The 12,905-nt window shown below is 38.3% G+C and overlaps 2 protein-coding genes across 2 annotated transcripts; both read left to right on the top strand.

Moving 5' to 3' along the window:
• The first annotated feature begins 7,770 nt into the window (after positions 1 to 7,770).
• Positions 7,771 to 8,417, top strand: LOC117477797 (lactose-binding lectin l-2-like). Its single transcript, XM_034124543.1, has one exon. The coding sequence runs from the start codon at positions 7,829 to 7,831 to the stop codon at positions 8,315 to 8,317; it is 489 nt and encodes a 162-aa protein (XP_033980434.1). The 5' UTR covers positions 7,771 to 7,828; the 3' UTR covers positions 8,318 to 8,417.
• A 3,463-nt stretch (positions 8,418 to 11,880) lies between these two features.
• On the top strand, positions 11,881 to 12,500 carry LOC117477798 (lactose-binding lectin l-2-like). Its single transcript, XM_034124544.1, has one exon. It carries the CDS (start codon positions 11,932 to 11,934, stop codon positions 12,409 to 12,411), a length of 480 nt encoding a protein of 159 aa, XP_033980435.1. The 5' UTR covers positions 11,881 to 11,931; the 3' UTR covers positions 12,412 to 12,500.
• Positions 12,501 to 12,905: the final 405 nt, after the last annotated feature.

The raw sequence follows: 12,905 nt of genomic DNA, 5'->3' as shown, positions 1-12,905 counted from the left end.
CAAAAGGACAGGAAAGAGACACCCTTTTAGAGCAACTTTGATGTATTTTAATATATTGTTCATGTATTTTTGTGTGATCATATCATTTTAGATTGTATTTAATATGGACCTATAGACTTTTTTCAGAGCCAAATGTCACATCAAGTCCTGCAGCACAGAGGTCCTGGTTTATTATGGTCACTATTATCAGTGTCTTTTTTGTTTTCACCACAGTGTCATTTCCTTAACTAAGCCCCCAAACGATTGGTCTGTGATCATGTAAAGCAGACCAGATGTTTGCTTAGATGATTTTTGACATTATGACTGATATCAGGGTCTGTGTGGTGGTTTTGGATTAGGACAAACAGCCCTACTATATTTGTCTCTTTGTAAAGCCTTATGTGACATTATGTCAAGCGATAAGCCAAGCACATGAGGAGATTTTGACTTTTTATTCTTACTGACTGAAATGTCCACATTATTCAGAAGTCTTGTGTAAACTGTGAAAACACAGGGTGTGGAAAGAATAAAGGAGGCACAAGTGTGATTTAGTAAATCTGCCTGGTAGGAGTCTTACAGCTTTATTTTTGCCTTGCAACCACTAACTAGTATGGACTGAAAATGTATCTTCTCTGAACCAACAGATCCTACAAATATATTCCTGTTTACATTGCCCCGACATGTGAAAAACAGTTTTTATTTCAATCACAGAGGGACCATCCTGAAAAGAAATGAGGAGCAGCATGAGGGGAATCATTTAGAAATGAGAAGGTGGAATCTGACTTCAAAGGCTGTAACACCCGGAACATGTGGGCGGGACTAAGAACAATGACAGACTACAAAGGAGCAGCGGGGGGTGCTGCGGGAGTGTCTGCGTGCGCATCTCTCCCAGATGAGCTGAACAGTTTTTTTGCACGCTTTGAGAGCAGCCGGGCTGTGGAGGTACAGAGGGACCAGGAGCCCTGCCCTTTTGTTTTAAACTGGGCAGATGTGTGTAAATCCTTTAAAAGGGTTAACCCACACAAGGCTCCTGGACCTGATGGCATCCCTGGCCGTGTGCTCAGGGTCTGTGCAGTTCAGCTGGCAGAGGTGTTCACAGACATCTTCAACAGGTCCCTGCTGCAGTCTGTAGTCCCCACATGTCTTAAACACTCTACTATCGTTCCTGTCCCCAAAAAGACAATAATTACCTGCCCCAACGACTACCGCCCAGTAGCACTCACCTCCATCATAATGAAGTGCTTTGAGCGGTTAGTCAAATCATTCATCACCTCCTCCCTCCCTGACTCTCTGGACCCCCTGCAGTTTGCTTACAGAGCAAACGGGTCCACAGACGACGCCATAGCCCTCACCATCCACACTGCCCTCTCACACCTGGACCAGAGGAACAGGAACACATATGTCTTTTCTAAAGCAGTGTTTTACTATTTCAACATTTGACTGAAACGAATAAATCATAGGTTTTATATGACATCTCCAGGTGAGCTTGTGCTCTTTTTTGGGTAATGTTCATATTCTGTGTAGTTGTGTGAAACTTAAAGTGTTTGCAAAGTGAACTTTACCAATGTTTTGTGATTGTACTTTGCACAGTAAATAATTGCGGATGGGACTTTGTCTTTCTGGAATACCCGACATTACACAACCATAGACAAACATACACACACATTTATACTGCAAATGTATTCATCCTTATTTCAACTCCTAAGCTTAGATCATAATGAATGAAAAGGACAGGAAAGCGATACAATTTTAGAGCATCTTTGATATTGTCCATTTATTTTTGTGTAATCATATCATTTTAGATTGTATTTAATATGGACCTATAGACTTTTTTCAGTGCCAAATGTCACATCAAGTCCTGCAGCACAGAGGTCCTGGTTTATTATGGTCACTATTATCAGTGTCTTTTTTGTTTTCACCACAGTGTCATTTCCTTAACTAAGCCCCCAAACGATTGGTCTGTGATCATGTAAAGCAGACCAGATGTTTGCTTAGATGATTTTTGACATTATGACTGATATCAGGGTCTGTGTGGTGGTTTTGGATTAGGACAAACAGCCCTACTATATTTGTCTCTTTGTAAAGCCTTATGTGACATTATGTCAAGCGATAAGCCAAGCACATGAGGAGATTTTGACTTTTTATTCTTACTGACTGAAATGTCCACATTATTCAGAAGTCTTGTGTAAACTGTGAAAACACAGGGTGTGGAAAGAATAAAGGAGGCACAAGTGTGATTTAGTAAATCTGCCTGGTAGGAGTTTTACAGCTTTATTTTTGCCTTGCAACCACTAACTAGTATGGACTGAAAATGTATCTTCTCTGAACCAACAGATCCTACAAATATATTCCTGTTTACATTGCCCCGACATGTGAAAAACAGTTTTTATTTCAATCACAGAGGGACCATCCTGAAAAGAAATGTGGAGCAGCATGAGGGGAATCATTTAGAAATGAGAAATGAGTTACAATGACTCGTACAAAGAGACATGCTTTAGATCCACAACATCATCTGGCAAACTATAAATAAGTGTTTGTGTTTATTTTGTCCCTGCCCTGTGTCTGTAAAACGCTTAGCCTGTCACATCAGTGCTACATTTCTGCTGAGTAGGAGAAAACATCCAAAGGCGAGGTTCCTAAATGTTATGTAGCGATGCATGTATCGCATTGTTTGGATATTTTTAAAACACGGGTGGTAACGTGCAATAGTAGAAGTAGTAGAAATGTTGTTGCCACTAGTGTTAATCATCATTTCAACACCAAGCCTTTCCGAGCACAGGGGCGTGTCTCCTCCAGATCATTATTAACCGGTGGACTGGGATTTCCAACTGTTCCAGTGCCAAAAACATCTCTGGTTCAAAAAGATCAGAGATGATTAAGGTAAAGACTCACTAAATATAATGTGTGTGTTTTGAGCAGCTTAGTCATTTTCTGTGCAAAGACTCGTTTGACGACTCTTAACCTGTTGTGTGTGTTGAGTCTTGAGATCGATCCTCTCCAGGAGTTGTTCATATCCACACATCTACTCAAACTATTCAAGATTATTAGAATAATATTCATAAATTCTGAGAGTGGATTTCCCCTTTTAAATGAGACTGTGTAACTTTTGCTGCAGAAACTTTCTTCAGGCAGGTATGGGATGATGCTAGTTGCTAAGCTGTTGTTAATCATTTAGCTAAAGACTAACCTCTGTAACAGTGGCACATGTGGAAGAGTCATGAGTCAGCAAACTGACTGTCCGTTATATATATTTAGTGACGTAAAGTTTTTCAACAATAGCCACAATGAGGCTTTAGCAGCAACAAAACCCGGACTGTTGAATTGGACAATTATTTGTTAAGCGTTTTATTTATAAGACCAACAATGTGTTTTACTTCTCTTAAAAAAGTTACAAAGTCTCATTTGAAAGATGCATTTTGTGAAGTCAGTGATTCTGTGACAGCTAGATCTAATAAATCAGAGCCGTGGTCTGTTCATATTCAGTGTCATAGAGAGGCCTTGTGGTAGTCATTTTATACTAAAAACCTGTACATGACGCACACATGCACAAACACTCCTCTGTTCTTTGTGTTCATAGAGCAGAAGTACTGTGTTATATTACCTATTTATTGTTTTATGTATTTTTGAGGTGACAAATGTTCAGGTGCCAGAGGTTCAGCAAAGTACAAGAGCATTTTGAGAAGAAAATATGTTTAAGGTTTGAATGCTCGAATGTACCTGTTGTGTTTTGTGATCACGCTCCTCTCTTTGCTCTGGTGCTGTAATGGACAGGAAACCAACAGGAAGGTGTATTTAGTGTTTTAATGGCCATTCTGTGAAGTAATTTTCTTTTCTTTTTTAAAGCAATGTTTCAAACTTGTTTGCATGTTAAAATAAAAAAGTTCACAATTCAAGAAAGGACACATTGAAGGCTTTGTGCTACTGTAATATTGTTTATGTGTAAATATATGCCCATGTTTGGTATGTAGTTTTCAGTTGTACATGAAAAGAAAAGTCAGACAGAAAGCAATATGTCTCTCCTTGTGTCCCAGCAACCTTCTGACAGCTGAAGCCACACGTCTTTTCTAAAGCAGTGTTTTACTATTTCAACATTTGACTGAAATGAATAAATCATAGGTTTTATGTGACATCTCCAGTGACATCGTGGTCTTTTTTTGGGTAATGTTCATATTCTGTGTAGTTCTGTGAAACTTAAAGTGTTTGCAAAGTGAACTTTACCAATGTTTTGTGATTGTACTTTGCACAGTAAATAATTGCGGATGGGACTTTGTCTTTCTGGAATACCCGACATTACACAACCATAGACAAACATACACAAACACATTTATACTGCAAATGTATTCATCCTTATTTGAACTCCTAAGCTTAGATCATAATGAATCAAAAGGACAGGAAAGAGACACCATTTTAGAGCATCTTTGATGTATTTTAATATATTGTTCATGTATTTTTGTGTGATCATATCATTTTAGATTGTATTTAATATGGACCTATAGACTTTTTTCAGAGCCAAATGTCACATCAAGTCCTGCAGCACAGAGGTCCTGGTTTATTATGGTCACTATTATCAGTGTCTTTTTAGTTTTCACCACAGTGTCATTTCCTTAACTAAGCCCCCAAACGATTGGTCTGTGATCATGTAAAGCAGACCAGATGTTTGCTTAGATGATTTTTGACATTATGACTGATATCAGGGTCTGTGTGGTGGTTTTGGATTAGGACAAACAGCCCTACTAGATTTGTCTCTTTGTAAAGCCTTATGTTAAATGATGTCAAGCGATAAGCCAAGCACATGAGGAGATTTTTGACTTTTTATTCTTACTGACTGAAATGTCCACATTATTCAGAAGTCTTGTGTAAACTGTGAAAACACAGGGTGTGGAAAGAATAAAGGAGGCACAAATGTGATTTAGTAAATCTGCCTGGTAGGAGTCTTACAGCTTTATTTTTGCCTTGCAACCACTAACTAGTATGGACTGAAAATGTATCTTCTCTGAACCAACAGATCCTAAAAATATATTCCTGTTTACATTGCCCCGACATGTGAAAAACAGTTTTTATTTCAATCACAGAGGGACCATCCTGAAAAGAAATGAGGAGCAGCATGAGGGGAATCATTTAGAAATGAGAAGGTGGAATCTGACTTCAAAGGCTGTAACACCCGGAACATGTGGGCGGGACTAAGAACAATGACAGACTACAAAGGAGCAGCGGGGGGTGCTGCGGGAGTGTCTGCGTGCGCATCTCTCCCAGATGAGCTGAACAGTTTTTTTGCACGCTTTGAGAGCAGCCGGGCTGTGGAGGTATAGAGGGACCAGGAGCCAGAGCCCTGCCCTTTTGTTTTAAACTGGGCAGATGTGTGTAAATCCTTTAAAAGGGTTAACCCACACAAGGCTCCTGGACCTGATGGCATCCCTGGCCGTGTGCTCAGGGTCTGTGCAGTTCAGCTGGCAGAGGTGTTCACAGACATCTTCAACAGGTCCCTGCTGCAGTCTGTAGTCCCCACATGTCTTAAACACTCCACTATCGTTCCTGTCCCCAAAAAGACAATAATTACCTGCCCCAACGACTACCGCCCAGTAGCACTCACCTCCATCATGATGAAGTGCTTTGAGCGGTTAGTCAAATCATTCATCACCTCCTCCCTCCCTGACTCTCTGGACCCCCTGCAGTTTGCCTACAGAGCAAACAGGTCCACAGACGACGCCATAGCCCTCACCATCCACACTGCCCTCTCACACCTGGACCAGAGGAACAGGAACACATATGTCTTTTCTAAAGCAGTGTTTTACTATTTCAACATTTGACTGAAATGAATAAATCATAGGTTTTATGTGACATCTCCAGGTGAGCTTGTGCTCTTTTTTGGGTAATGTTCATATTCTGTGTAGTTGTGTGAAACTTAAAGTGTTTGCAAAGTGAACTTTACCAATGTTTTGTGATTGTACTTTGCACAGTAAATAATTGCGGATGGGACTTTGTCTTTCTGGAATACCCGACATTACACAACCATAGACAAACATACACACACATTTATACTGCAAATGTATTCATCCTTATTTGAACTCCTAAGCTTAGATCATAATGAATGAAAAGGACAGGAAAGCGATACAATTTTAGAGCATCTTTGATATTGTCCATTTATTTTTGTGTAATCATATCATTTTAGATTGTATTTAATATGGACCTATAGACTTTTTTCAGTGCCGAATGTCACATCAAGTCCTGCAGCACAGAGGTCCTGGTTTATTATGGTCACTATTATCAGTGTCTTTTTTGTTTTCACCACAGTGTCATTTCCTTAACTAAGCCCCCAAACGATTGGTCTGTGATCATGTAAAGCAGACCAGATGTTTGCTTAGATGATTTTTGACATTATGATGACTGATATCAGGGTCTGTGTGGTGGTTTTGGATTAGGACAAACAGCCTACTATATTTTTCTCTTTGTAAAGCCTTATGATAAATGATGTCAAGCGATAAGCTTGTTGCCACTAGTGTTAATAATCATTTCAACACCAAGCCTTTCAGAGCACAGGGGCGTGTCTCCTCCAGATCATAATTAACCGGTGGACTGGGATTTCCAACTGTTCCAGTGCCAAAAACATCTTTGGTTCAAAAAGATCAGAGATGATTAAGGTAAAGACTCATTAAATATAATGTGTGTGTTTTGAGCAGCTTAGTCATTTTCTGTGCAAAGACTCGTTTGACGACTCTTAACCTGTTGTGTGTGTTGGAGTCTTGAGATCGATCCTCTCCAGGAGTTGTTCATATCCACACATCTACTCAAACTATTCAAGATTATTAGAATAATATTTATACATTCTGAGAGTGGATTTCCCCTTTAAAGTGAGACTTTGTAACTTTTGCTGCAGAAACTTTCTTCAGGCAGGTATGGGATGATGCCAGTTGCTAAGCTGTTGTTAATCATTTAGCTAAAGACTAACCTCTGTAACAGTGGCACATGTGGAAGAGTCATGAGTCAGCAAACTGACTGTCCGTTATATATATTTAGTGACCTAAAGTTTTTCAACAATAGCCACAATGAGGCTTTAGCAGCAACAATACCCGGACTGTTGAATTGGACAATTAGTTGTTAAGCGTTTTATTTATAAGACCAACAATGTGTTTTACTTCTCTTATAAAAAAGTTACAAGGTCTCATTTCAAAGATGCATTTTGTGAAGTCAGTGATTCTGTGACAGCTAGATCTAATAAATCAGAGCCGTGGTCTGTTCATATTCAGTGTCATAGAGAGGCCTTGTGGTAGTCATTTTATACTAAAAACCTGTACATGACGCACACATGCACAAACACTCCTCTGTTCTTTGTGTTCATAGAGCAGAAATACTGTGTTATATTACCTATTTATTGTAATATATTGTTTTATGTATTTTTGAGGTGACAAACGTTCAGGGGCCAGAGGTTCAGCAAAGTACATCATAATGAATCAAAAGGACAGGAAAGAGACACCATTTTAGAGCATCTTTTCATTCATTAAATGTATTTTAATATATTGTTCATGTATTTTTAAGGGGACATAAATGCCACGTTCAGAGGTTCAGAAATGGGCAAGTGCATTTTTGAGAAAATGTTTTGTTTCTGGTTTACAACTACAATGCTGGAATATAAAAGTACCTGTTATGTTTCTTATCTGCTTTCGGGCATCAAACAAACAAATGAGTCACAACAGAAAGTGTTTTCCAAATTCAGTTGACCACTAATATTGGGCCAACAGCGAAAACACCCTCCCTGATGCATATAAAAGGAACAGCCCGTCACTTGTCACAGAATCTTCTTACTATCCAACGGTTCAGTTCAACTTTAACAGACAGAGACGGTGACATCATCATGCTGGTTTTTCTCTTCCTGTTGGGCCTGGCTCTCTGTGCGGTGTCTCCTTCAGAAGAACAAGAAGTGGAGCCACAGCAAAACAGCTGTCCCACGTCCTGGTCCTTTTTCAACGGCCGCAGCTACAAGTACATCTCCACACATTTGGCCTGGGCTGATGCAGAGCTCCACTGCGTTTCACTGGGAGCCAACCTGGTGTCTATCCACAGTCAGGCCGAACATGAGTTTGTCAAATCTCTGATCAAGAACTTTGACCCTGCTGAGCGATGGACCTGGATCGGACTCAATGACTTCCACAAAGAAGGAAGATTCATGTGGTCTGATGGGTGTGCAGCCAAGTTTTTCTATTGGAATTCAGGAGAGCCAAACAATGGTGGAGGAAATGAAGACTGTGTCAACACCAACTTAAGTCCTGCTAAGAAATGGAACGATGGACCATGTTCTAATACTTATCCCTCAGTTTGTGCATCTCGCATAACTTGTGTTTAACAACTGAGATGTTACATATGTCTGATTGAACCAGGTCACTGTAAAACTGTTGCTCTGTTAACATGCTTTGGACCACAATAAAGACATGAATCTACACTAATATGTGTTTAAAGAAGTCATTTTATTAACCTTCATTTCCATGAATGTTATATATTGACACAGGTGATTTGGTTCGATACGATCTCAAACTTAGTTAAATGAAAACATATAAAAGTGTTTGTGTTTCTATGTGTGCATAAACATATGCATTTTTCTTTGTATCTCAATTTTATATTGGTTTTCAAGAAAATTAACATGATACAGAAAAAATACATAATTAAAAAGAAATGACAATTATAGTTAATTAAATTCAAATGAATAATTTAACTCATAAAAAACTAAAAGAAACAGGAATAACAAACACTATAAATCAATGAATACAATTAATTAATAAAAACAATCATAATAATATATATAATTTTATATATACATGAGGTAAGACTCATATCTGTCACGCTCACCTTTCACCACAACAATAATATACATGTTAAGTATAATAATCTTTCCTACATCAAGATCATATAACCAGGCCAAGTATTACTGTATAGATGCTTTTCACATATCTGATCATAAAGACATTAATGTCAAACATCACATTACATTTATACCTTTATTATATAATCATTATATAAATAATCATTCACATGTAGTATCAATGTCTTCCCCACCCCCCACGCTACTGCCACTATGCAACTTCATTTATTCAATTACTATCAATCATAATATATTGTTTCACTTGCCATGTTCAGAAGTTCATCAACTGCAAGTGCATTCCTGAGAATAAAGCATGTTTGTGGTTTGAAGCTTTAAAAAGTACTTTGTTATGTTTTGTTGCCATTTGATAGCAGTAGTATTACAAGTAATCTTCACGTAACATAAACTTGCAAGAACAAATGTTAATCAAATAAAATCAGATATAATATGATTTCCATTTATATATGTTTGAGAAAACTACAATTCAGGTTCACTTTTCAAAATGCATTGATAAGAATAAATCATGTTTGTGGTTTGAATCTGTAAAAGCACTTGTTCATGTTTTGGCCACTTGAGGGCAGTAGAGGGAAACGTCAGTGTCTTTGTCCTCTGGTGTTAAATGCTGTAATGGAAAGGGAAGCAGAAAGTGTGTGACTGTTGCCTAGTTTAGGCAGTCAACTGCACCAATGATACATTTACACTTAAAGCGCCCTGCCTTACAACCTCGCTGCTGCGGGCCTGCACCCCCCACCTCAGCTTCTGCCCCAGCATCCTCCTGTAGGCTCCATGGGATTGTTATTTAATCATCACTCAATGTTCTATGTACATTTGTGGAGTGAAGAGGCCCAAGCCTAGATGCCAAACTCAAACTAAATGCTGCTTCTAATAAACATTACAAACGTAAGTTGTCTGACTGAAACCATTAATGGTCTGACTTAATCACAAGGACACGAATTGAGCCTTCTTTATACATTTGGAGAATGGATTTCCCCTTTATTTCTTCTTTTCAAAGATCCATAGTCCCATTTGTGTTAAGCAAAGTCAGTGGTTGTTGGAATGCTAGATCTAATAAATCAGAGCTGTGGTCAGCTCATAGAAAGGCCTTCTGTTAGAAATGTTTGCTATACAACTTTACATGATGCACACATACTCCACTGGTCATTGTGTTAGTAAAACAGAATGATTGTGTTATCAAATGTATCAAATTACTATTCAATGTAATAATTTGTATATTTCTGTATTTTTGAGATGATTAAAGCTCAGGTGCCAAAGTTCTATATGTTTTGTCTTCAATTGAGAGCAGTAGAGGAGCAGGTCAGTGTCTCTGTCCTCTGGTGTTAAATGCTGTAATGACCAGGAAAGCAAAAAGGGTCTGACTGTTAAAATTAGGTTTTTACTTGTTCCGTGTAAATACATTAGAGCTCTGAAATAAAGTTACAAATGTTCAAAGGTAATTTCATCAACATTCATTTAGCCTAAGTTGGGAAGTCACTCTGGTATTGTTGTGGCTCAAACAAAATGTTTTCACATTATGTAATAATACAACATTCATTTAATCTTCATCATGCAAGTACAAATGTAATATTCAAAGAATTAGCAAAACAGTAAATAGTAAAAACAGTGATATTCTTCATTCCACAGATGCTGTATTTCACTTGCTTGTTTGTGTTGCTTCAAACTATTACAACATGTCTCCATGTCTTTTTCAGTCTCAGTGTATCAGATAAATGTGGGAACAGCCCAGGTGGAACAACAGTTCCAGACAACCGTACACTACACATGTGAGTCGTGTTGAATACTAACCCTAACTTTTTATCAAATAACTCACTATTAAAAATGAAATCACACTGTTGATAGGCAAACTCCTTTTTTGAGCACATTTTACAATCTCAATGTTTTAACTCTCATCAAAGATGCATAGTTTAGTTTTAAAGACGATTTTGTAAAAAAGAAAAGTCAATAATTGTTGGACAGCTAGATCTTATAAATCAGAGCGGTGATCTGTTCATATTAAGTGTCGTAGAAAGGCCTTGTGAAAAGGGTGTAAATATTTTTACTCTCTGTGTATGTTGGAGCTCCGTAATTTTGGTACAATTGTGCGAAGGTCATTTTATCAACATTCATTTAGCCTAAGTTGAGAAGTCACTCTAGTAATGTGGTGTCCTAAATAAAATGTTTTAAAATGATGTTATAAATTAATTATTCCTTTTCATGTTCATTGTGCAAGTACAAAAGTAATATTCAAATAATTAGCGAAACACTGAACAGTAACAACATGGAGACTTTTTGTTATACACATTTATCACCTGCTTGTTCCTGTTGATATTTTAAAGTGTTTGTTTCCATGTCTTTTGTCCACGTCAGTCTCAGTGTATTAGATAAGTATGGGAACAGCACAGGTGTAACAGCTGTTGAAGTCACAAGCAGTACCTACTGTATCTAGCATGTGGAATATTTGTAATGAACACACATCAAGATGTATGACACACTCACTGATGAAAATGAAATAACACTGTTGTGATTGAGAGACAGACAGATTAACACACTTTAAATATAGTCTCACTGAGGCCCTGTGGAGAGTAATGTACAATACAGGATCAATTATTTTAACAAAAATGTTCTTCATCATTTCTCACAAGCACAGCAAAGTAACGCATTTTTAGAGAAATCTCTAAAAACAGAACATTCAGAAAGTGCGGACCCACTTTTGAACATTTCTTTAGTGATCACTTAGCATCAACATATTCCTGCAGAAAAGCTTGTTTTTCTGTGACTCTTTGGCAGTCCAAACGTTTTATTTAATACCTTCATTTGGTTTGGTTGAAAATAAATGATGGATTCCGTGTGACATCGCCAGCTGAGCTGTTAGTCTTTTTTTAGTTGATGTCCAGATACTGTTTGGTTGTGAAAAACAGACAGAGTATGCCAAGTTCAGTTGACCAATAATATTAGGCCAACAGTGAAAACACCCTCTCCGATGCATATATAAAAAAGCAGCCTGTCATCTGTCTCCTTCAGAGTCTCTATCCCTTCGAACGCTTCAAATAAACTCAACCGACAAACAACCCTTCACCCTGCTCCTGTGACGGAGAGACTTCATCATGCTGTTGTTCCTCTTCCTGCTGGGTCTGGCTCTGGGTGCTGTGTCTCCTTCAGATGACCCTCTAGTGAAGCTTCAGCGTGGCAGCTGTCGCCCGTTCTGGTACTCCTTCAACGGCCGCTGCTACAAGTACATCGCCGCAGACATGGACTGGGCTGATGCAGAGCTCCACTGTGTGTCAGAGGGAGCCAACCTGGTGTCTATCCACAGTCAGGCCGAACATGAGTTTGTCAAATCTCTGATCAAGAACTTTCACCCTGCTGAGGGATGGACCTGGATCGGACTCAATGACATCCCCAAAGAAGGAAGATGGATGTGGTCTGATGGGTCAGCAGTCAACTTTGTCTTTTGGAATTCAAGACAGCCAGACAATAAAGGAAATGAAGACTGTGTCCACACCAACTTTAATCATAAATGGAACGATAGATCTTGTTCAGATACTTATCCCTCAGTTTGTGCATCTCACATAACTTGTCCTTAGCAACTGAGATGTTACATTTGTCTGATTGAACCAGGTCACTGTAAAACTGTTACTCTGTTAACATGCTTTGGACCACAATAAAGAGATGAATGTACACTTATATGTGTGTAAAGAAGTAATTGTATTAGTGCGAATGCTATCTTTATTCTTCCCCTTATTAGTGTGAATGCTGTTTACAGCATTCCACTATAGTTCTTCGAATCTTTAATCCCCTTATTCTTATTTCAACCGATACTTTGGCTCTCCATGACTTCAGCATACTTTCAGCTACAGAAACCATTCAAATATTAAACTATTCAGCCTTTTCAGCAATCGATGGGAAATCTTCAACTTTTTCAAAATATTTCATACTTTTTGAAATATTCAGCTTTTTAAACTCTTTTTTTAACATGGAAGTCAATGGGAGGAACCTTCAAATCCTCTTTTAACTACACCTTGCGCCAAAGGCTTCTCCTTCCACGTACTTTCAGCTAGAGACTTCATTCCAACTTTAA

Source organism: Trematomus bernacchii, unplaced genomic scaffold, assembly GCF_902827165.1.
Source record: "Trematomus bernacchii unplaced genomic scaffold, fTreBer1.1, whole genome shotgun sequence".
Classification (NCBI taxonomy): Eukaryota; Metazoa; Chordata; class Actinopteri; order Perciformes; family Nototheniidae; genus Trematomus; species Trematomus bernacchii.
Note: the sequence above shows the minus strand (reverse complement) of the source record. Positions and strands in the feature narration are given on the sequence as shown.